At 44.4% G+C, this 25,256-nt stretch overlaps 2 protein-coding genes across 6 annotated transcripts in view; one reads left to right on the forward strand and one right to left on the reverse strand.

The window, feature by feature from the left end:
• UHRF1BP1 (UHRF1 binding protein 1) overlaps positions 1-9,007 on the forward strand; it is a gene marked incomplete at its 5' end in the record, with an annotated part of 67,421 nt that extends 58,414 nt beyond the window's left edge. Inside the window, 7 exons of the mRNA XM_008058502.2 lie at positions 368-564; positions 3,839-3,993; positions 4,080-4,230; positions 6,128-6,390; positions 6,854-6,962; positions 7,666-7,772; positions 8,299-9,007. Of these exons, the coding sequence (XP_008056693.2) occupies positions 368-564; positions 3,839-3,993; positions 4,080-4,230; positions 6,128-6,390; positions 6,854-6,962; positions 7,666-7,772; positions 8,299-8,424 (1,108 nt within the window). The remainder of the gene's footprint in view (positions 1-367; positions 565-3,838; positions 3,994-4,079; positions 4,231-6,127; positions 6,391-6,853; positions 6,963-7,665; positions 7,773-8,298) is intronic.
• The window catches only part of TAF11 (TATA-box binding protein associated factor 11), a 40,000-nt gene extending 15,967 nt beyond the window's left edge, over positions 1-24,033 (reverse strand). The window contains exons 1-6 of one of the 5 annotated variants that reach the window (XR_002481978.1): positions 23,733-24,033; positions 19,624-19,772; positions 15,781-15,868; positions 15,441-15,537; positions 14,265-14,620; positions 12,339-12,796 (exon numbers count right to left, since the gene is read on the reverse strand). Coding sequence is in view for 3 of the 5 variants with exons in the window: in XM_008058489.2 (XP_008056680.1) it covers positions 14,490-14,620; positions 15,441-15,537; positions 15,781-15,868; positions 19,624-19,772; positions 23,733-23,903 (636 nt within the window). In the remaining 2 variants the exon portion in view is untranslated. Of the gene's footprint in view, positions 1-12,338; positions 12,797-13,854; positions 14,621-14,948; positions 15,060-15,440; positions 15,538-15,780; positions 15,869-19,623; positions 19,773-23,732 lie in introns of those variants that run through there. The other 4 variants (XM_021712565.1, XM_008058489.2, XR_002481979.1 and 1 more) reach the window with 4 other exon arrangements.
• Positions 24,034-25,256: the final 1,223 nt, after the last annotated feature.

Consider the following 25,256-nt stretch of genomic DNA (forward strand, 5'->3'; position numbering starts at 1 on the left):
TTTTTGATTTGTTGTAGAGATGAGGTCTTGCCAAGTTGCCCAGGCAGGTCTCGAACCTGCAGGCTCAGGCAATCCACTCGCCTCAGCCTTCCAAGGTGCAGGATTACAGGCTAAGCACCGAGCCCGGCACCCTTTACATTTAATGTTAATTTGGGAGAGCTTTTTCTGCAGTTAGAGATGCTGAAATAAGGATTCAGAAAGGCCAGCAGTTGAAAACTGACCTGATCCCTTTATAGTAGTAACAGGTAATGTTAAGGTTTCTGTTCACAATAACTGTCTAAGCTTAAGGGGAGAGGTATTGTAAGTGGGTGGGAACAAACATGTGTCTAAAGCCACATTTATAGGTTTTGTTTTTGTGTTTAAACAGGGATCCCATGGTCAAGACAGATGAGGGGGTGGCAGCCCCAGTGAGTGGAGGTGCTGCCCGACTCCGATTTTTCTCCATGAAGAGGACAATATCTCAACAGTCATTTGATGGTGTCTCATTGGATAACAGTGGCCCCGAAGACCGGATTTCAGTGGACAGTGATGGCAGCGATAGCTTTGTGATGCTCTTGGAGTCTGGTATGTGGGAGCAGAGGCAGCCAAAGTTGGAGAAGTCCAGAAAGGGTTCTCTCTGCTGCTTGTATTCAGACTGAGATATAGACATTTTCTTAACCAAAGCAAAAACAAAATTAGTGGATTTGTGGCTCTGGTTTTATCTCTACATCTTCTAGGTTATTGGTTAATACTCGACATTTTTCACAGAAAGAAATTCAAACCAAAGGAGAAAGTACTAGTCTTACAATCATATAGCTACACCAAGTAGGATAGTTTCATGATTGGTATCAATGGTGTGAATATGATTGTTGTCTGTTTTTTTGCCTGTGTATTTTATTGTTGGAAAATAGCTTTTTGTCTACTGATAAAACAAGTAACTTTCTGTTTTTTTTTTTTGGAGTCGGAGTCTTGCTCTGTTGCCCAGACTGGAGTGCAGTGGCTGCTCCCGGCCACCGCAGCCTCGATCTGCTGGGCTCCGGCGATCCTTCCGCCTCAGCTTTCCAAGGAGCTGGAACTACAGGCGTGCGCTACCACGCCCGGCTAATTTTTTGATTTGTAGAGTTGAGGTCTCACCAAGTTGCCCAGGCGTGTCTCGAACCCCGCAGGCTTAGGCAATCCACTCACCTCAGCCTCCCAAAGCGCGGGATTACAGGATGAGCCACCGAGCCCAGCTTGTTATTATTTTTTTTAACTTCTTTTTTTCTTTTTTTGAATTGGAGTCTCACTCTGTCGTCCAGGCTGGAGTGCTGTAGCACACTTATGGCAACCCCAGTGTTGACCTGCTGGGCTCCGGCAATCCTGTTTCAGCCTTCCAAGTAGCCGGAACTATAGGTGCATGCTACCATGCTTGGCTACTTTTTTATTTTTTTGTAGAGAAGAAAGAGGTCTTGCCAAGTTGCCCATGCTGGGGTCTCGAACCCGCAGGCTCAGGCAATCCACTTGCCTCAGCCTCGTATAGTGCTGAGTCACTGAACCTGGCCTAATTTTAACTTCTTATGGAAAATTTCAAATATGTCTAAAAGTAGATAGAATTAGGCCAGGTGCTATGGCACATGCCTGTAATCCCAGCACTTTGAGAGGCTGATGCAAGAGGATTGCTTGAACCCAGGAATTCGAGACCAGCCTAGGCAACATAGTGAGAACTTGTCTCAACAAAAAAAAAATCTAACAATTAGCCATGTGTGTGTGTGCGCGTGTGTGTGTGTGCGCGCGCGTGCACGTGTGTGGTGGTATGTTGTCTGTAGTACCAGCTACTCAGGAGGCTGAGGTGGGAGGATTGCCTGAGCCCAGGAGGTCAAGGCTGTGGTGAGCTATGATTGTGCCACTGCTCTCCAGCCTGGGTGACAGTGACTTAAGAAAAAAAAGTAGGCCAGGAGCAGTGGCTCACACTTGTAATCTCAACACTTTGGGAGGCAGTGGTGAGAGGATCGTCTGCGCCCAGGGGTTTGAGACCAGCCTGGACAACTTGACGAGACCGTATCTCTATAATAAATCAAAAAATTAGCCAGGCGTGGTGGCAGGCACCTATGGTTCCAGCTACTTGGAAGGTTGAGGTGGAAGGATCACCTGAGCCCAACAGGTCAAGGTTGTGGTGACCATGAGCCTGCCACTGCACTCCAGCCTGGGTGATAGAGTGAGACTATGACTCATTTAAAAAAAAAAGTGGGGGTGGGGTGGGGTTGGCAGTTAAGGGAAACTGCTAGGGGAGGGAGAGGCATACCTCATCAGCAAGGGTACCTGCATGATCGATGTTTATATACCTAACCCTGAAATACACCCCACATCTTTATAATAAAAATTTAAAAAAAAAAAATAAAATTAAAAATTAATTAGTTAATTTAAAAAAGTGAAGCCAGGTGTGGTGGCTCATGCCTATAATCCCAGCACTTTGGGAGGCGGAGGTGAGAGGATTGCCTGAGCCCATGGGTTCGAGACCAGCCTGGGCAACTTGGCGAGACTTCATCTCTACAACAAATCAAAAAATTAGCCGAGCATATTTGGCGCTTGCCTGTAGTTCCAACTACTTGGAAGGCTGAGGTGGAAGGATCGCCTGAGCCCAGCAGGTTGAGGCTGCGGTGGCCAGGAGCATGCCACTGCTCTCCAGCCTGGGTGACAGAGTGAGACTCCCACTCAAAAAAAAAAAAAAAGTAGCAGAATCAAGTAATGAACCCTCATACACCTATTACATCGCTTCAGCATTGAAAACTCATGGCCATTTTTGTTTCATATATACTATTGCCCACTTTCCTTCCTTCCATATTATTTTGAAGCAGGTCCCAAACATATCCGTTAATCCATAAATATTTTTAGTTATGCATTGCTATAAAATACAGACTTACATTTTTTAAAAATTGTAGTAAAATACATAGAAAATACTCCATCCTAACCATTTTTAAATGTACAGTTCAGTGGCATTAAGTACATTCTGATTGTCATAGAATCATCACTACTATCTATCTCCAGGATGTTTTTCATCTTACAAAACTGAAATTCTGTACTTGTTAAACATTAACTCCCCATTCTCTTTCCCTCCAGCCCTGCAACACCTCTCCACTTTCTGTCTAAGAATTTGACTACTTTAGGTACCTCATATAAGTAGAATGATACAGCATTTATCCTTTTGTAAATGGATTATTCCACTCAGTATAATGTCTGCAAGGTTCTCCTATATTATAGCATCTGTCAGAATTTCCTTACTTTTTGTGGTTGAATAATGTTGCATTGTATGCATATACCAAATTGTTTATCCTTCCATACATGGATGGACATTTGGGTTGTTTCCATTTATAAACTTTTAAAAATGTGACCAGAGCTGGGTGTGGTGGCTCATGCCTGTAATTCCAGCACTTTGGGAGGTGGAAGTGAGAGGATTGCCTGTGCTCATGGGTTTGAGACCAGCCTGGGCAACATGGTGAGACCTAATCTCTACAATAAATCAAAAAATTAGCCAGGTGTGGTGGCGCACACCTGTAGTTTCAGCTATTTTGGAGGCTGAGGTAGAAGGATTGCCTGAGCCCAGCAGATCGAGGCTGTGATGGCCATGAGTCACTGCACTCCAGCCTGGGCAGCAGAGTTAGATTTAAAAAAAAATGTGACTAGATACCATCAGCACACTTAAAAAAAATAACAGTAATTCCTTAAATTCATCAAATATCCAGTAAGCCCTCAAATTTCCAGTTGTTTTATAAATGCCATAAATATTTTGTTTTATTTTTACAGTAGTCATTGTTTTTAGAGGTTGGGTTTATTTGAACAGAATAATTTGACTTTTGAATTTGATTTTCTCATCCTTATGCAGAGTCTGGCCCAGATTCTGTTCCCCCAGAATCTTTTTCAAATGTCTTGGATGATGCTGGTGTTCAAGGGAGCCCTGCTGTGGATAATTATGGCCAGGGGTCACCAGAGGCTCACAGCTCAGTTTCACCCAATGGAGAAGACCTCATCTTTCACCCGGTCAGCTGCTCTACTTTCTTCTCTGCAGAGGATAGGTTCTGGACTGGAAGCTTGGGACTTAGGGCTAAGAGAATCTCCTTTGACAGGTCTCGGTTCTGGTCCTGAAAGTCAATGAGGTGTCTTTTGGAATTGAGGTACGTGGTGAGGACCTGACTGTAGCCCTGCAAGCAGAGGAGCTGTCCCTCCAGCAGTTGGGCACCGTGGGACTCTGGCAGTTCCTGCGTGGACAGTGCCTGGGTGAGGATTGCGGTCATTCCAGGAGAACTGGTGATACTTATCTAGGGCAGCCATGGATTAATCTGCACTTGTCACTGTGCTCCAGCAACAGTCCCCAGTCTTTTTGGCATCAGGGATCAGTTTCAAGGAAGACAATTTTTCCATGGGTGGGGAGGTAGGGTAATGGTTTTGGGATGATTCAAGCGCATTACATTTATTATACACTTTATTTATATTATTATTACATTGTAATGTATGAGAATCTAATGCGCCGCTGAGCCGACAGAAGGTGGAGCTCATAAAGTAACGCGAGTAATGAGGAGTGGCTATAAATACAGATGAAGCTTTGCTCACTTGCCAACTGCTCACCTCCTGTGCTGCCCAGTTCCTAACAGGGCACGTTGGGGACCTCTGCTAAGGGCAGCACTCTAGTGCTAAGCTCTTAGTTCTTCTTTCCTGCAGCCATCATGAGAAGGAAAAACTCTCCAGTGAAGACTTTCTTACAAGGAGCCTTCCAGAGCTCTTTCTGTAGCTTTGCCCTCATTGTGCTATTTTCCATCTTGACTTCCCAGGTACTCCTTGAGCTTATGGATGAGGACAGTGTCCAATTCTTTGTTTTGTGGCTGCTGACACAAAATGTATCTGATCAGGGAAATTCTGTCATTCACATTCAATCCTTTGATGTGAATTACCATTTATAAAAGATGACAGGAGAAATCTGGGCTTATGTTACATGTTTTGTTTAAAACTTTTAATGAAGCTGAGCACGGTGGCTCATGTCTGTAATTCCAGCACTTTGGGAGATGAAGGCGAGAGGATTGCCTGATTCTAGGGGTTTGAGACCATCTTGTGCAACTTGGCAAGACCTTGTCTCTACAATAAACCAAAAAATTAGCCAGGCATGGTAGTAGTTCCAACTACTTGGAAGACTGAGGCAGAAGGATCGCCTAAGCCCAGCAGGTTGAGGCTGTGGCCTCACTACTATATAACGTTTTCACTACAACATAACATTTTATTATATAAATGCACCACTTTTTTGCTTTTAAAAACAATTTTATTGAGATAATTTGCATAGCATGAAATCCACTCATTTTAAGTGCACAATTCTGTAAGTTTTAGTAAATTTACAGAGTTGCATAGCTATCACCATAACCCAATTTTAGAACAGTTCCATCACTCTCAAAATATTCCTGTACTCATTACCCTGTTTACTTTTTTAGTCTATTTTGAACAGACATTTGGGATTTTTCCAGGTTTTTTTGCTATTTCAAATAGGGTTGGTGTGAACATCCTTGTACCTGTTTCCTAGTTTACATGTTTGAGAGCTTCTCCAGGGTTGCATTCTTTTTTGTTTTTTTGAGTGGGAGTCTTACTCTCTCACCCAGGCTGGAGTGCAGTGACACACTCACGGCCAACTCAGCCTCGACCTGCTGGGCTCAGGTGATCCTTCCACCAAGTAGCTGGAACTACAGGCATGCACCACCATGCTTGGCTAATTTTTTAAAAAATTTATTTATTGTAGAGACAAGGTCTCGCCATGTTGCCCAGGCTGTTCTCGAACCTGTGGGCACAGGCAATCCTCTTGCCTCTGCCTCCCAAATTTTTGGGATTACAGGCATGAGCCACCACGCCTGGCTATCTCCAGAGTTATATTTCTGATTATTTAATCTCTAGATCATTAGGGTAGTTGCAGCTTCAACTTTACTAGATAATCCCAAATTATTTTCCAAAATGGTTATTCTAGTTACCATAATATGTAAGTTGTCCATAGCCTTGGCTTCAACTGAGATTGTACTACATGGAGTTTTGGAGAGATAAGTACAGATTCTACTTGACTTTATTAGTGAGAGATGAGACCAAGACTCAGAGGAAAGAAGAGACATTTAATTAATTGTTTTCCTTGTCTTTCCTCACAAAGGTACATGCTTTCAGGAATCTTCCACTGTGAAGACTGGCCACATCAGGCCAGCTGTGGGCCTTCGCTTTGAGGTGGGGCCTGGTGCAGCTGTTCATTCCCCCCTTGCCACACAAAATGGCTTCCTGCATTTCTTGCTTCGCGACTGTGACCTTGAGATGCTCACTTCGGTGCTCAATGGCCTGGGTCCCTTCCTGGAGGATGAGGAGGTCCCAGTGGTAGTCCCCATGCAGATTGAGCTCCTGAACTCCAGCATCACCCTAAAGGTATAAGGAACTTTGGGGTTTTGTCGAGCAAGGGCAAATTGGTTTTTGCCCTGCACTTTGTCAAGCAAGCAAGCAGTGACAGCTCTTACCTCTTCCCATGTCACTGTAAACTGTGGTGAGGATCAAGTGAGGAAATGCATGCTAGCATTCTGTCAGTGTCATGGTGGTGTGTAAGTGTGTGTTTTTGTCAAGGAAGCCAGTGTTCAGGTGAGGAGACCTTGTCTTTAACCTTATCTTCATCTTTGGCATGCAGTTCTGTGTGCAAGCCATCAGGATATCTGATCCTCTGTTGCCCCATCTCTAGAATGGAAGAAACTCAGTTATGTCTCTCGTTCCTTCCAATACTGTATAGAGACACAGCAGCATAAAACTGCCTCAGGCAGAATGGCAGGAGCATGGGTTATGTGACCTAAGTTGGTTTGAGCTGCCTGGGGGCATTATGTGGTTTCCCTCTTTCCTGCAGGATGATATCCCCCCCATCTATCCAACGTCTCCAGGCCCTGTCCCCATCACTCTGGCCATGGAACATGTTGTGCTGAAGCGGAGTGATGATGGTGTGTTCCACATAGGCGGTGAGTCGGGTTTATCCGCCTGCTGGCTTCTCTGCCTTTTTTCTATAAATGACACCTAGGAACTGTCTGGGAGTTCGCAACAGTTTGTCAGTCGGACCTTTTACTTTTGAGACCAGACTGGGCAACGTAGTAAGATTCTATCTCTATAAAAGTAAAAATTAAGCCGAGCCCGGTGACTCAGCCTGTAATCCCGTGCCTTTGGGAGGCTGAGGTAAGTGGATTGCCTGAGCTACCTAGCTACTTAGAGACTGAGTTGGGAGGATCACTTGAGTCCAGGACTTCTAGGCTTCAATGAGCTATGATCATACCACTGCACTTCTGCCTGGGCATCAGAGTGAGACCTTGGCTCAAAAACAAAACAGACCAGGCATCGTGGCTCATGCCTCTAATCCCAGCACTTCGGGAGGCTGAGGTGAGAGAATTGCCTGAGCCCACGGGTTCGAGACTAACCTGGGCAACTTGGCAAGACCCCATCTCTACAATAAATCAAGAAAAATTAGCTGGTTGTGATGGCACATGCCTGTATTTCCAGCTTCTTGGAAGACTAAGGCAGAAGGATTGCCTGAACCCAGCAGGTCGAGGCTGCGGTGGCTGTGCGCATGCCACTGCCTTCCAACCTGGGCGACAGAGTGAGACTCCAATTAAAAAAAAAAAAAAAAACAACCAAAAACAAACAAACCAACAACAGTACTTTTTTTCCCAGCTACTGCTCAGGACAGACCAGCAGCTGAAGTACCTAAGAGTGAGAAGAGGCAACCCCCAAAAGAACAGGTGTTCCTGATGCCCACAGGAGAGGTTTCTGGACAGCAGGTGAGGACCTAACTAAATAATAACCTTCTTATAACCCTTAAGGGGCTGTAATTGCAAAACTGAGAAATCCCAGGGGGCTGAAAGATTGCTTGACTGTGTATAAGGAGGTTTGAGTTCCCGTCACCTAGCAGCAGCTTCAAGAAGTGCTGACTAGAGTATGTAAGTCAGGAGCTGGAGAAGAATGGTGGCTGGTCATGTACTTCATCTGTTGATGAACTCTGAAGAGGGAATTAGGCTCTTAAAAAAGATTTAGTTGAAGGCTGGGCATGGTGGCTCTTGCCTGTAATCTCAGTGCTTTGTGACGCGAAGGTGGGAAGATTGTTCTAGGCCAGACGTTTGAGACCAGCCTGGGCAACATAGTGAGACCCCCCTCTCTATTTTAAAAAATAAGATCTAGTTCTGTTTATCATTGATCTAGCTTGTGAATTTTTTTGCTTGAACTCTTCTTCTCTATTCACTTTACTGGCTGTTGTCGCAAGGTGGTATTACTATGCTCATGAACTGCGAATTGCTTATTGTTCCTCAGGTGAAAGAACTGCCTATCCTTCAAAAAGAACTTATCGAAACTAAACAAGCATTGGCCAATGCCAACCAAGAGAAAGAAAAACTTCTTCAGGAGATAAGAAAATATAACCCCCTCTTTGAGCTTTGAAAGCAGTGGCTCAACCATCTGTGCCAAGGAGAGACGAGATCACCAGCAATAGCACTACCTAGGACAGGAGGCACTGTCCAGTGTTGAATAAGTCTGCTACAAGTGACAGAGGGAATGGAGTGCTCAATTCACTTGTGTGTGTGCGCTTGGATGGAGGACAGGGCAAAGCATGACCACATCCCAGGAAACCTGGAAACTGGTTTGTGTGTGACTCTAGCATCACATCTTTCCTGTATAAAGCCTTTTGACCCTCTGCATACGGTAGGGCCATTTCACTTCGTGGTTTCATGGCAGGGACATCTGCTTTCTTCACAGCCTGTGTGAATAAGCGAAAGTACCCACCTCAGTCACCTATAGAGCCACCAAAGAGTCCATGTCTCAGAGCTTCCCACAGCAGATCTATAAAGCCCTTGACCTGAGCTTTGGCCCTGGTAGTGGAATGGAACAGAAAGCAGCCCAGCGGAGGAGGGGTAGGGGGAATGAGAGATACAAGAATAAAGGAGACCTGGACTCTGCATTTTTTGGAAAGAACCAAGCTCATGTCATCGTGACTGGCATTAAAAACAGATTTTTCAGGGTTAAACTTCCTTTCTGTTATAATTTCATCATTGTGATGCTGTGGCAGAAAGTAAACAACAGGAGTGGTTCAGCCATATCATCGTCCCCATCTATAACACAATTGATTTGAAATTTAAATCAAGGAAATGTATTTACCCTGAGCTAGGCTGAAGGCTTGATATGGTGGGATCAGTAGGATAACTTACTTCGGACCCACTGCCTGCCTAGGGTCCTGCCTGTCTTCCACAGCTGCACTGAGAGGTCGTTTCCTTCATCTCCTTGGGGTCCCTGGCACATCTACTTTCCCAGCATTGTGACTTTCTACCATGGCTGTCCTCAGCACTTGGTGTTTGGGAGCTGAAAATAGGTTTTAAACTTTAACCTAAACATCTCAACTTTTTGCCTCTCACTTCCCCCATCACTGTAAAAACTAATCATCAGCCAGGCTTAGCCTGTAATCCCAGTACTTTGGGAGGCTGAGGTGAGTGGATTGCCTGAGCCCGTGGGTTCGAGACCCACCCGGGCAACTTGGTGAGACCTTGTCTCTACAATAAATCAAAAATTAGCTGGGCATGGTAGCGCGTGCCTGTAGTTCCATCTACTTGGAAGGCTGAGGCGGAAGGATCACTGGAGCCCAGCAGGTCAAGGTTGCATTGGCCGGGAGCGTGCCACTGCACTCCAGTCTGGGCGACAAAGAGAGACTCCAACTCGGAAAAAAAAAAAAAAAAAATGTCGTCAGGCTCGGTGGCTCAGCCTGTAATCCCGCGCCTTTGGGAGGCTGAGGTGAGTGGATTGCCTGAGCCCGTGGGTTTGAGACCCGCCTGGGCAGCAAGACCTCATTTCTACAATAAATCAAAAAATCAGCCGGGTGTGGTAGCGCATGCCTGTAATTCCAACTACTTGGAAGCCTGAGGCAGAAGGATCGCTGGAGCCCAGAAGGTCTACACTCCAGTCTGGGCGACAGAGTGAGACTCTAACTCAAAAAAAAAATAAAAAAAGTAATTTTGAACTAAGTGCAGAAAACAAAAACCCTTCAATCCCCACTAGGCTTTTCCCCTGCCCTACATAAGAACTGTTTTTCCCCTTTCCCATCTGATTCTTCTCCAACACTGTACCTTCATTCATTCTACCCTGGGATACACTTCAGTCTGTGTTGATTGAACAGAAGCTCATCAGCTAACTTATATTTTACTTGGCAAGAAGGTAAAATAGTGACTTAGTGATATCACTAAAGTCTTGATCACACATGACCTATGGAAGGAAAGGTAAAAGGTTTCTTTTATGGGAAATCATGTTTGACTCTCATATTCTAGTTTTATGAGGATAAAAGGAAACATGTATTCATGCAAGGACAAGTTCAGACTTTTAAAGAACTTTTGTCAATTTTCTTCACTAAGGCAATTTTTAAAACACCAGTTACTATGAGATTTTGAGAATATGCTTAGGCAGTAGAGACTTAGGAATAAAGAAACATCTTTCTGGAGAGAATGTTAACAGAGGAAGTACCTAAGGGTTGATGCTTGGTCCAGTCTTATCTAGGATTTTTGTAAACAACCTGAAAGTAGGATTTTACAATGAAATCAAGTATCACTACTTTCAGACAGTGAACGTTAGACTAGACAAAACCCAGAAGGGTTATAATAAGCAGGGCCGTGAATGCTTAGACAAGTGACAGGTGAGGTTCAGCATAGTAAGAGTAAGGAGATGTGTTCATGGAAGAACTATCACTGATAAGGCAGTGAGCTCTGTTGGAACTCAGGAAAGAAGCTGAAGCACTGGGGAAGGAGGAGAGATCTATGAGCTGCTGGGGCCAAAAGCCTAACTCTCCTGTAGGCATCATCATCAAGTGCTCTTGGAGACAGCACAGAAAAATGGTTTCATACAAAGCCATTATGTCTTAATCCAATTGTCTGTGCATTTCTGGTAACTTAACTTACAAGCACTTCTCATAGCAAGTCAGAAACAAGGAGCTCACTGTCCAAGAAGTTGTGTAAAACCTCAAGGGTGGGCACAGAAGGTTTAAGAGGAATCCTTGTGTGATGGCCTCCCAAAAGATAAGCAGGGCTATTTGGTGATGGATGGCTGTGAGGGTAATGGTGTCCCTCCACAACTACCCCATCATACTTCTTTCAAAGGCAGAGTGTTGAACTGAACGGATCTCTGGTCTTAGGTGCGTCATCTCTAAGTTCTTGGATGGGGAAGAAGGGAGATCCAATAGCCAGAAAATAGAATTATTCAACCTTAGGATCAGCTGAATTGGTTTAAAATCATGTTCCCTTACTCCCTTACCCACCCTAGGCCTCTGGCATCTCCCCATGCAAAGAAAATGCCTCACAGCCATTGCTTGGCATAGCTTTACCTTAGCTTATGCTTGGGGGAAGGCATATACTGAGACTGCCCCTAATGTCCAGAGCTCAGTGAAGTTTCTGGGCTCTCTGATGGAGTCTGGAGCCCTTGTCTTGTGACAAGTGGAGTCCTAGACTTTCTGGCTTTCCTTAAATGGCAGCTTTGCCATTGTATCTTGAAATCCTCCCTCAGGAATGTGGTAAGGGTCACCATCCCATAGGATCCTAGTAAAATTCAGCTTGCATCATTTTGTACTCTCATTTATCGGGGTAAGAAAGACTTTTTCATAATGAAGAAATGTGAACTGGTGGTAGTCCTCAGAATAAGTGCAGAGGAACATAATGGAAGGAAAAATAGTCATGTCAGCCCTTTTGGACTGCATATGATTTCTGCCTTGGAACTGCAGGACTCTGAACAAGAAATACAATACCTCAAGAAAATGTCTGGAGAGATAGCACCGCTATCCCTCAAAGACTTCTGCCGCTGCACATTACCACTTCAGCTGTGAAGCATTTACAACTGTGTATTCTCTGTGATTGTCCAGATTTCCTGTTTACATGGATGGATGTACTGGGGATATGCTTTAGTGCATATGAACTGGAGTTTAAATCTTCTCTTTAACCGGGCTGCGGGGATGGCTATCAATCTCAAATTGTTTTCAAGATGCTGAAATAATTAGCCTAGTTCTCCTGATATAAGACAGGAGTGAGTTCTATTCACGTGGCTGCTTTTGCCACACATTCAATCTGACCCTTGTTTTGCCTTGGGCCTCGACCTTGATGCCCCCTTTTCATGGTTCTGAGAGGATGGTTCCTGGGCATGAAATAAAGGAAGGGTAAACACCACCCCTCACACACTCCATCACTTAGATGCTTCCTTTTAACTCACATCACTTTCCCCTCAGAGGGAAATGGGTGGGGGATGGTGTTGGAAAGAGGGTAGTTTGAAGTATCGCCATACTATATATATATGGTGACTTTCCACTCCAGACTTTTACATCAGGGTTTTTTTCTCACCTATTTAATACTTGCCTCACTAAACTTCGAAACTGGTTATAGTTAAATCACAAAACTCTGGAAACAAATGAGCTTTGCTACATAATGTAGTACTGATATCTGGTTACCTAAGAACTGTAAAAGCTGTTTCCTTGCCTCCTGACGCCTCGTAGTCATCATCAAGGGTTTCAGAGAGAATCAGGTGTGAGACACTATTCCTTTCAGAAACGAAGGCCTTTACCTGGTTGCCCCCTCGCCTTCTGCCCGAAAAGGAATATTGGGCAGTAGCTGTTATTGCATGAGGCATTTTTCCCCATGGCACGAGAGAAACACTCGGATAACCTTTAACAGTGAGGCTTTGCTGAATGGATAGACTTGGGATTTAATCTTCCTCCCTTATTACATACTAAGTTTCAGCCTTATTCAAGATCTCTAACTGCAATAGGTACAGTTCCTAACTGTTTAAGAAATTACTGTCAGAGCTGAGAATATTTTTTTCTTGTCTGTTTATTGGTTTTCGGTCAAGATTTAGCCTGAATCTTAATGCATTTCTTTGTGGAATGCCCCGCTGAAGTGTCTTCTCCACTGGCTAAGTACATGTTTAAAGCCACGGGTTTTAATGTAAGATACTCAACTGCCCAACTTCATGAGTCCAAGCTGTTTCCCCCATTCAGGGTGCTAAACAGAACTGGAATCTTCTAAGACATGCTCAGGAAAGCTTCAAAACAGAACAGCTTCAAAACCCTTCTCCCTATGACAATGGTAGAGAGGAAAGAACTCTTGGGGATTGCCAATTACATACAGTAGCCTTATTATTGCTAATCACTGTCAACAAACGGTCACTTCATTCCGCTCTATTTGAGAAAACCTATGAGAATGTATCTCATGAATTGGAATCCTGGTCAGTATTGGGAAAATTTAATGTCGCAATATCTAATCAAACCTTGAGTGTACTGGTTCTGTGAACCACCTGAAAAAAAGCAAATTAAACTTATTAAACAATAATGGCTGTGGTGTATCTGTTTTTAAGAATCTGAAATACATGGGCTTTTACATTGTTTTTAACAGTGATTGAGGCAGACAGCAGACACTGCTGTCTTGCCCATGGTATCCTTCACAGTATAGCTTCTCGATAATAAATCTACCTTTCTTGGCCAGGCTTGGTGGCTCAGCACTTTGGGAGGCCAAGGCGAGTGGATTGCCTGAACCCGTGGGTTCAAGACTAGCCTGGGCAACTTAGCGAAACTTTGTCTCTACAATAAATCAAAAATTAGCCGGGCGTGGTAGTTCCAGCTACTTGTAAGGCTGAGGCGGAAGGATCGCTGGAACCCAGCAAGTCAATGCTGGGGTGGCCATTAGCATGCCACTGCACTCCAGCCTGGGCGACGGAGTGAGGCTACAACTCAAAAAATAAATAAGTAAATCTGCCTTTTTTTTTTTTTTGAGAAAGCAGGGTTTATTGAGGACAGAAAAGTTCCCATGAAGGGGTTGCCCAAATCCACCTTTCTTAATTAAAAAAAAAAACCCAAAAAACAGTGATTGAAGTATTTTAATGATATATCAGACAATGGGAAGCGCTCAAATGTTCTTTTATAGCAAAGCCAAGACCAGTTATATTGGAACACAAAAAAGAGTGATGAACTCCCCATTCAAACCAGCTAGACAGGTAATTAATATACATATAGCAAATTGGAAACCAATTTAATGATCACTCACCAAAATCCACGGGAGAAGCTAAATGTGTATAAGCACAGACCCCTCTGCTACTCCTAATACTGCATCTTTTATGTTAGGGTACCACAAGTAAAAAGTTTCTGGTTGCTTCCTCTACTTATAATAAGATGTGAGAAACAACTTAAGTCTTAGCAACTTCAGGCTTCAATGTGAAACCTTCAAAGCTCTCTTGGAAAGATTTTGTCTGTCTAAAACCAGCCAAGAGACAAATACCCTGAAATGCCTTAAGAGGTCCCCAAATTTAGTCATCAAGGCAAGTACGAAGGAGGCTGCACACCCTGTAGGCATGACAAATATCAGAGTTTTGAGAAAGACATTAAAATCATGGAGTCCTTGGAGGATTGAGACACAAGCACCAATGCAGAACATTTCATGAAACAGGAAGTCTGGAGCCAGTTCTTCCATCAGTAGTAGGCCTTTCTAGACTCTGGACTAGAAGAAGATGATTTTTTTGTGCTTCGAGTTGGGGATCTGTCCCTTTGACTTTAGCCTTCGAACAGCTTCTCTCATATGTTTGGGTTGGAGCGGTGGCATTTCTCCCCACTTCTCACACACATCCAGTGCTAAACAGAGGGCAAGGAGAAAGTTTCATTACATGCAAGAACTTATTAATCACATAATCCTTTTGAGTCCTGTAATTCTCATTAACCTTTCTTAAGCTTGCTAAGGAAATAAACCAAGCCATTTTTTTCCTTCTTAAGAGAATGCTGTAAAATGTATCATTAGCTTTAGTATAATCATAGATCAGGCTTTATCACAGACAACAGTTTAAAACATATCTCCTGCTTAAAAAAAGATTTCACCATCTAGAGATTAGCAATGGGAAATGGGCAGGCTTTTTACTCAATAGAGGGGACAATTCTAGGGGTCACAACAACAGGGACAACTCACCATACCCCACAGGTCAGCCCTGGTGATGGCTTTTCTTGTATCTTTACTTTTGGCAGCAGAAATGAGCAAAGTCCACTGTTGAAAATACAAGTCTGCTTCTGTCACCCTGGGCTGAGGACATAATCAGGGAGGAGGATTTCCCAAATGGTGCTGTCCCCTCATTATTTAAACTGTCAAGGAACAATGGTCATGTTGTCCTGAATACAAGATTCCCCACTTGGCCTACTCCTGGTGTAAATGGAAACTCCCACATGTGCTTTAATAAGTTCGTTAGTATTGATATCTTGTCTCTTTTTTTTTTCTTCTCAGTCATTATCTTGCTCTGTTGGAGTGCAGTGGCACGCTCACAGCCACAGAGCCTCAACCTGCTGGGCTCAGGCGATCCTTCCATCTCAGCCTCCCAAGTAGCTAGAACCACAGGCTAGTATAGATATTCTCAAAAAATAAGACCATCATGAGTACAATCCGGTGTTTGTAACCAACACTACTCACCTTCTTCAACCACCTCCCCGACGAAAACCTTGGAAATACCAGACATAGCAATAACAACATTCTGAGACACAGAGGTGCCAGTGATGGACTGGATCAGCTTAAAAGAAAGACAAAGACTGTGATTAAGATAGTCAAAGGATGGCTTTGGGATACCGTACCAATAAATGAGCTCTGCATAGAGAAAGGTCAGATAATTGAGGGGCATGTTGTTTTTATTTTCCCACCTACCTGATTCACCAATGTGCCTAACACCTCATTTCAAAATGCCAATGGGCATAGCTCTTAAGTCTGGTTTGATCCTCATGTATGATGGAAATGAAGTGTGGTGGTCCATCCTTACCCTTTTAATAGCTGCCTTAGGGAAAGCCGATCGGCGATACATTTCATAACGGTTCAGCTGCTCCTCAGAAAAAGAGGAAACCAGAATTCTAAACAAAGATTCAGGTAATTAAGTTAGCTTATAAGAATGTTCAACATATATACATATATATTTTGAGACAAAGTCTCACTGTCACCCAGGCTGGAGTACAGTGGCATAATCACCACTCATTGCAGCCTTGACCTCTTGAGGCTCAAGTAATCCTCCTACCTCAGCCTCCTGAGTAGCTGAGACTATAGGTGCCTAGGCTGGTCTCAAACTCCTGGGCTCAAGCAATCTTCTCTCTCACCTAGGGCTTCCAAGGTGCAGGGATCACAGGCGTCAGTCACCATATATGTATGTTATTAAGTCAAGAAAAGCAAGTCTTCAGACAAAGAAAAAAATGAGTTCTTTGGGGGCTGGTCAATGGCATTAGGCCTGGTGCTTATGAGGAATGGAGCTAAAATAACATTTCATGTTTCTTGAGAAAACATGAAATACAACTTTTTTCTTCCCTATTAAGAACAAAAACGTAAACAGCAATGTTGGGTCACTGTATCATAATATATAGATGGTGTTTTCAGCATTAGGCTTTCTCTGTCTCCATAACTCTGCCTCATTTGGAAGAGTCGCTTGAGTCCTGGGCAACACAGTGGACCTCATCTCTACAAAAAAAAAATAAAAAAATTAGCCAGGCGTGGCGCTGCATGCCTATAGTCCCAGATACTTGGGAGGCTGAAGAAGAAAGATGCCTGAGCCCAGGAGGTCAAGGCTGCAGTGGGAGCTGTGATCATGCCATTGCACGCTGGCCGGGCAACAGAGTGAGATCACAACTCAAGGAAACAAAAAACAGCCGAGCTCGGTGGCTCAGCCTGTAATCCCGCGCCTTGGGAGGCCGAGGTGAGTGGATTGCCTGAGCCCACAGGTTCGAGACCCACCTAGGCAACTTGGTGAGCCCTCATCTCTACAATAAATCAAAAAAATTAGCCAGGTGTGGTAGCACGTGCCTGTAGTTCCAGTTACTTGGAAGACTGAGATGGAAGGATCGCCGGAGCCCAGCAGGTCGAGGCTGCGTGACAGAGTGAGACTCCGACTCAAAAAAAAAAAAACAAGCATAACTCTGCCTTACTGTATTTCATATTGCGGTAAAATTTTAATATACAAATTTGTTTTCAACATTAAATGGCTAATACTCTTTTTTTTTACCCATTTATTGAGCATATACTGTGCTGTGGAGATACGAGAGAGAACTAAGCTCAGACCCTATGGGCCCTTAGAGGAGATATAGGAGGAGGTGAATGACAGCCCCCTGGGGGAACTAATCATTACCTTCTCAGGGCCCTGTAGACACAAGTGGTTATATATTCATACTTTATGGCTCTGTGACTCTTATTATAGAATTAATTCTTCCAAATAAATAGAAAGATGGCTGTATCAACTTTAGAAAATGAGCAAAAGACATGAACAGGTAATTTATAAGAATACCAATGGTTGGCCAGGCTCGGTGGCTCAGCCTGTAATCCTAGCACTTTTGGAGGCTGAGATGAGTAGATTGCCTGAGCCCACAGGGTTGAGACTAGCAGTCGCCTGGGCAACTTGGCGAGACCTCGTCTCTACAATAAATCAAAACTTAGCTGGGTGTGGTAGCACGCGCCTGTAGTTCCGGCTACTTGGAAGGCTGAGGTGGAAGGATCGCCAGAGCCCAGCAGGTTGAGACTGTGGTGGCCGACAGGCATGCCACTGCCCTCCAGACTGGGTGACAGAGTGAGAGTCCGATTCAAAAAAAAAAACAAAGAATACCAATGGTTAACATAGAGGTAAAAAAATTAACTTTTAATTATTAACTAAGAAAATTATATCCTAAAACAAGATAACATTTTTCATAAATAGATAATGATAAAAAAGAATGGTATTGGTGGGACTGTGGGACACAAATTCATATAGCCAGCAGTGTGAACTGGAAGACCTTTGGAAATACATAGGAAAAGCCTTTGAAAATGTTTATACTGTTTGAGCTAGCAATTAGACTTCTAGGAGTTTATCTTAGGAAGTAATGGACAAGTATGCAAGGATATGTTCAAAGATACTCATCAGAGATAATATCAAAGAAAAAAACCCAATCAGAACAGCTACAGAAAGTGGTTAATTGATGGTCCATCCACATAATAGGATATGAAGTCATTAAAAATGATGCTTTAGGGACATGAAAATATTTCTTTCTCTCTCTCTCTCTCTCTCTCTCTCTCTATATATATATATATATATATCTCAAACATTTAAAACATTTTTGAAAAAAAATTCAAATATATATTGATATTAGACTAAGCTGGAAAGAAAATTAAAAAAAAAATCTCTGAGTGATGGGCTTATGGGTAATGTTTTTTTTTTCAGTGAGTTCATACTACTTTTACAAACAGGAAATATAATAAAGTTACTTCCATTTTTACAAAAATTATGACCTAGACATAGAATTACTGACGTAGAAAACATTCACCATATATAATGTGAAAAACAGGTTACAAAACAGTATTTGACATTTAAAAGCTAGGGGTGGTGGCTCACATCTGTAATCCCAGCACTTTGGGAAGCAGAGGCGAGAGGATTGCCTGAGCCCAGGGGTTTGAGACCAGCTTAAACAACTTGGTGAGACCTCCCTCATTTCTATAATAAAGCAAAAAATTAGCTGGGCGTGGTAGCACACGCCTGTAGTTCCAGCTACTTGGAAGGCTGAGGCCGAAGGATTGCCTGTGCCCAGCAAGTCGAGGATGTGGTGGCCGTGAGCGTGTGTGCCGCTCCATTCCAGCCTGGGTGACAGAGTGAGACTCCAACTCAAAAAAATAATTATTTTTATTTTTGAGTTGTGGAGTACAAGTGGGCATTTATTACATAAGTAGGTGAAGTTTGTTCTTGTAACTGGCCCTCTCTTCCCCTTATAGTGGACCAGGTACCCAGTGTGTCATCACGTGCCCCGCCCCTCCACCTTCCTCTCCTAGTAGTCTCCAATATTTGACATTTTTTCTTTCTTTTTTTTGAGTCGAGTCTCACTCTGTCACCCAGGCTAGAGTGCAGTGGCATGGTCACAGTAACTGCAACCTCATCCTGCTGGGCTCAGGTGATCCTTCTGCTTTAGCCTTCCAAGTAATAGGCATATGCTACCACACCTGGTTGATATTTTGATTTATTGTAGAGTAGAGATGAGGTCTGGCCAAGTTGCCCAGGCTGGTCTGGAACCCCTGAGCTCAGGCAATCCTCTCACCTCCACCTCCCATAGTGCTGGGATTATAGGCAGAAACCATCTTGAAAAATGAATATACATTAAGATATGAACAGTGTTTATCTCTTGGTGGTAAGGTGATTTTTTTCTTTTTACCTATTTATATATTTATACTATAACATAATGTATTAATTGCTTTCTTTTCTTTTTTTTTCTTGTCACCCAGGCTGGAGTTCAGGGGTACGCCCATGGCCACTGCAGCCTCGACCTGCTGGGCTTAGGTGATCTTTCCACCTCAGCTTTCCAGGTAGCTGGAACTACAGATGCACACCACCATGCTCGGCTAATTTTTTTGTGATTTATTGTAGAGGCGAGGTCTCACCAAGTTGCCCAGGCTCCTCTTGAACCCCTGAGCTCAGGTAATCCTTTCGCCTTGGCCTCCACTTCCCATAGTGCTGGGATTACAGGCTGAGCCACCGCGCCTGGCCCAAATTGCTTTATTTTCTTTTGAGTTTAAAAAAGAAAAAAAATGTAAAGACCAAGAAAAAAAAATTAAATGTATGTGGTCAAGTTAGAGTCTTAAAGTGGGAAATGATAAGAAAGTAACTTACTGCATCTTCTGAATCTCATCTTCATCTACTTTCTGCTTCTTCTCTTTCTTTTCTTTGGTATCTATTTTCAGTTTTTTTGCTGCAGGAGTAAGTAATGATGAGTCTTCCCTTTCAACTGCTGTTAAATCTGAGACATCCTGACTCTTGAGCTGGGAAGATGAAAGAAATCCTATTATATATTTGGCCTACTTTCCAGGCTTGGGCAAGGTAAGAAGACATCATCCTCATTACAGAACAACAAATCCATTTATTGAGTAGTTTTTCGGTTCCAGGCACTGACTGTACCATCAAGTATAAGGTATAGTTTGTCTCCTAAAGAAGGATTATAGCTCAACTGTGGAAAGAAAAACAGCTAAATAATCCAGTTTTCCAGTTCAGCTATGATCACAGCTTCAGCATCTGTCTACAAGGTTAACGAAATGCCAAGGATCATGAAAAGCACTCTTTCCTGGGCCCACTCTTCTGACCTCATTCTTTAAAGGGGATGTCAGCAAAGTCTTCTCCGTCCAGTCAGCTCTTTTTTTTTTTTTTTAGTGTGAGTCTCATTCTGTCTCCCAGACTAGGAGTGCAGTGGCACGCTCACGGCCACCGCAGCCACGACCTGCTGGACTCGGTGATCCTTCTGCCTCAACCTTCCAAGTAGCTGGAACTACAGGCGCGCGCTATCACGCCTGACTTATTTTTTTATTTATTGTAGAGACAAGGTCTCACCAAGTTGTCCGGGCTGGTCTTGAACCCCTAAGCTCAGGCAATCCTCTCATCTCATCCTCCCAAAGTACTGAGATTACAGGCTTGAACTACCACATCCAGCTAATTTTTTTGATTTATTGTAGAGACGAGGTCTCGCCAAGTTGCTCAGGTTGATTTTGAACCCCTGAGCTCAGGCAATCCTCTGGCCTTGGCTTCCCACAGTGCTGGGATTACAGGTGTGAGCCACTGTGCCCAGCCCAGCCAGCTTTTCTGCCTCCAGATCTATAGAGCTCTTTATTGCTGATAATTCCATATGGAAAGGAGGCTTGCTCTTATCAAAACAGTGTTTATTTCAATTTGGAACTTTTTTTTTTTTTTTGAGTTGGAGTCTCACTCTGTCGCCCAGACTGGAGTGCAGTGGCCGCTCCCGGCCACCGCAGCCTCGACCTTCTGGGCTCCTGTGATCCTTCCACCTCAGCCTTCCGAGTAGCCGGAACTACAGGCATGTGCTACCATGCCCGGCTGATTTTTTTTTTTAATTTATTGTAGAGATGAGGTCTCGCTGCCCAGGCGGGTCTCGAACCCGCGGGCTCAGGCAATCCACTCACCTCAGCCTCCCAAAACGCAAGATTACAGGCTGCTGAGCCACCGAGCCCGGCTCAATTTGGAACTTTTAAGTGTGCTTTTTAGATACAGTGCTTCTCTGTTCTTATCCTTCAACCCTACTATATCATGCAAATATTTATTTCCCATTATTAGACTTTTTAAAGATAGATTTGTCTCTTATTATTTATATCTCTTCCCCATCAGTATTTAACAGTTTTACTTGTGCTTAGTAAATGCTTGTTTAATAACAACAAAAATTAAATCAAAATTTCATCCCTTTTAACCTAATGTAGAATCCTAAGGTACTACAAAACTCATTCATGAGATTTTTTTTGTTTTGTTTTGTTTTTTTGAGTTGGAGTCTCACTCTGTCGCCCAGACTGGAGTGCAGTGGCCGCTCCCAGCCACCGCAGCCTCGACCTGCTGGGCTCCGGCTCAGCCTTCCGAGTAGCCGGAATTACAGGCATGCGCTACCACGCTCGGCTGTTTTTTTTGATTTATTGTAGAGATGAGGTCTCACCAAGTTGCCCAGGCGGGTCTCGAACCCGAGGGCTCAGGCAATCCACTCACCTTAGCCTCCCAAGGCGCAGGATTACAGGCTGAGCCACCGAACCCAGCTGACAACTTTTTCAATTTCTTTCTAGTTATTGATTTATACAAGTTTTCTAACCTCTTTGTGCTTCAATTTTGGTGATTTATATTTCCCTAAAAAAATGCTTGTTTTTCTTAGATTTTCACATTTATTTGGCTAAAACTTGAACATTAAATTTTCTTATAACTTTAAAGATCACCGTATCAGTGTCTTTGGCTCCCATCGCCACCCCCCCCCCCCCTTTTGAGTTAGTCTTACTCTGTCACCCAGGCTGGAGCCAGTGGCACACTCACAGTCACCATCGCTTCGACATGCTGGGCTCAGGTGATCCTTCCGCTTCAGCCTTCTATGCAGCTGGAACTAGAGGCATGCACCACCAGGGTCAGCTAATTTTTTTTGGATTTACTGTAGAGATGAGGTCTCACCATGTTGCCCAGGCTAGTCTTGAACCCCTGGGCTCAGGCATTCTCCTGTCTCTGCCTCCCCAAGGGCTGAGATTACAGGCATGAGCTATTGTGCCTGTCCCCTTTCTTACTTTATAATGTTGTACATTTACATTTCAAATAACCAAGTCTTAATTTTATCTACTTTATCCTTAGTAACTCCTTGTGCTTACATTCTTCTGGTTTTCTTTGTTCTTTTTCTGGTTTCTTGAATTGGATGCTTATTTTCATTATCTTTGTTAATAAAAATAGTATTTTTTAAAATTTAAATAAGGCTTTGGTCATATCCCATAGAATTTGATATAGTGTTCTCTCTACTAATTTCTTTAGTCTGAGGGCTATGTAAAAACTAGTTTAAAATATCCATGTGGTTAGTTGTGTTCTTGGGGGGGAGAAGCTTTTTGTTGTTAACTTCAGGTTTATTGTATTGCATTAACAAGATGTGGCCTGTTATTTCTACTTTCAAGGGTTTATGTCTTTCTTTGTAGTCTATACATGACGAATTTTTAAAAGTATTTCAGAAGCATCATGATTTTATCCTTTGTTGAATGCAGATTTCTATATGTAATGTGCTCTCTAGTGTACTAAGCTAATCATTCAAATCCTTTTTGTCCTTGAGACCTGTTATAAAAAATTTTTTTTAAATGGTTTTGTCACATTTTTCTCTTTCCTAAAAGTTCTTATTTCATATATTTTGATGAAGTAAGAAATTTATGGGCTGGGTGTGGCGGCTCACACCTATAATCCCAGCACTTTGGGAGGCTGAGGTGAGAGGATTGCCTTGAGCTCACAGGCTCCAGACTAGTCTGGGCAACTTGGTGAGCTCTCATCTCTACAATAAATCAAAAAATTAGCCAGGCGTGGTGTGCGTGCCTGTAGTTCTAGCTACTTGGAAGGCTGAGGCGGAAGGATCACCTGAGCCCAGCAGGTTCGAGGCTTCGGTGGCCCTGAGCATGCCACTGCACTCCAGCCTGGGCGACAGAGTGAGACTCCAACACACACACACACACACACACACACACAGTGAGACTCCAACACACACACACACACACACACACACAATAACTTTATGCTCTGAAAGTCTATTTCCATCTAATCTAATGTTCACTTATGATCTCTTAAGTTGCATCTAGCTCTAAGAGCTCAAGATGCTCCGTCTAGAATGGAACCCAGAGAACCATGGGTTCTCGTCCCCGACTGATGCTCAGCCAGGCAACACCGCTGAGCTCTTCGGGTGGCACATTGGATGCGTTGGGTGTTTTTGTGTTATAGAGACCCCTGAACATCCAGGTCACTGGTAGCAGTTAAATGTGCTAAGAGCATAAGAACTAGATTTAACCTGCACAACAGAACTGATTGACTCTGCCGCCTATAAAGACGAAAGTTGTCTTAAACAACATTTAAGAGGCACCATATTGCAGTGAGAGGGGTGCTAGGAATCTGGGGTTTTAGTTCTTGCACTAAGTCTCCGACTGTCATCGGACCCCAATTTCCTCACCAAGAAAGCCAAGAGGCTAGTTCCAATTCCCTTAGCAGTAGCTTTAATTCCTAAAGGCAGAGATTAAAAACATTAACCCAGTGGCTGGGCCTCTGGAACCGAATCAACACTAACGTTTTATTTTGTCGTCTCTCCCCTTCCTCCTGACGGTTGAAGATCTGGAAGGAGTAACGGTGAGGTAGATTTCTCGTAGTTTGGGAGGGACTAAGCGGGACGCCCGACGAGCAGCCAGCCACACACTCTCGGACAACACGTCCAGCCTCATCAACACTTTTCCTACCTCGCCTTCCTCCGCGGCAGCTTCTTTCGAGTCTGCTTCTCCGTCTCCCTCAGTTTCCTCTGGGATTCCGTCCGTGTCGGTAGTCCCCGGGTCCCCGGGAGCAGCAGCCGGCTCATCTGACTCGCCCGTCTCTCCACCTTTGTCCGTGGGCGACTCGCGGGCGTTGTCCATAGCGGACAGGACCCGAGGGACGCGGAGATCGCGGCGCTGTCAGACGCAGGAGCTCGGTACCTGGAGCTGCACAGTGGCCGGGAACTCACTTCCTGTCGTCGCACGGCGATGACATCACCCCTACCGCTCTTCGGAGGGGTCAGCTTGAGTCGCGCGTAGAGGACTCGCGGGCTTCGTTTTAACTTTAGTTTGGTGACAGGTGGGAGCGGGAAAGTTGGGCTTGCGGAGTTTACAGCGTGCTTCCTCCTCGCTAGGAAACCAGCACTTGCAGTTTCGTTTCCCAAAGGACTTTCTTTTCCTTTTCGCCTTTTTGACAGTGCCATGCTAGCTAACCCCCTCCTTAACCCGTCTCCCTCGGAGTAAAGTTGGGGGACAGGGGAGAAAACTCAGTTTCGTCTTGTGCCGGTGTCGGGGAATGCGGCTCCCTGGGATTGGTCAACTCAGGCGGGCACTCAACCTTGTATATTTCCGCCGGACGGACACCGCGGGCCTGTGATCCCGTTCAGTTGTCAGCATTTCCCTTCCATCCCGCGAGCACTTTAAAAGAAGCTTGAGCAGAATTTATCCAATCCGAGTATTCTCTCCACGGTGATACCGTAGAGTTAGAAACAGGGAACACAACAAACATAGTTTCTACCCAAATGACTTATTTCGGTTCACTGGTACTCAAGATTGGGGTTGGTTTCACAAACCTGACACTTTTATGCCAGTTTGGACTGAGAGGAAACCCTACAGAGAGCGAGGTCTCTCCTCTGAACGTTTCACTTCAGTGAGCCATTTCATGCATTGATTGGGAGGATGAAGTGGCGAGGATATTTTGAACGTTTTTCCCTCTCTTCCCTCATTGAGGTACGAGGGGGAGGGCGTTGATTCACCTCTGTATCACGAGGTCTCCTCGCCTAGCACATGTTTCATTTATGCGTGCTGAAAGAATTGGAAATGTAGGTGTGCCTCCCATAGGTCCCTCTTTGTTTTTCCACGATCTACCGTATTTCCTGTCCCAGGAGCTCCCAAAACCCTTGGGGAAAGCTGCCTTTAAGGAGGCTCGTACAGGTGGGCCTGTTTGTCGCCTTCCACCTGTACAATGGGAACCTACACGGTGCCGTCCCTTTGCCCTCCCAGCCACCTGACTGGGCACAGCGAGGCCCACCTGCGCCGGTCCGCGGAGCCCCGCCCAGCTAGGTGAGCAAGGGGGCGGGGCGCGGGGGCGCGGGGGCGCGGTGACGCGTGACGCCGGATCCCGGAAGTGACGCGCTCGTGGGGAAAAGGCGGGGGGGAGGGGGGTGGTGTCCCCGGCCGGTTTGGGGGGTGCGTTGCCCGGAGACGGAAAGTTTGGGAGCCCGTGCAGGCTCG

This window comes from Carlito syrichta, unplaced genomic scaffold (assembly GCF_000164805.1).
Source record: "Carlito syrichta isolate Samal-C Ts95f unplaced genomic scaffold, Tarsius_syrichta-2.0.1 Scaffold303364, whole genome shotgun sequence".
Taxonomy (NCBI): domain Eukaryota; kingdom Metazoa; phylum Chordata; class Mammalia; order Primates; family Tarsiidae; genus Carlito; species Carlito syrichta.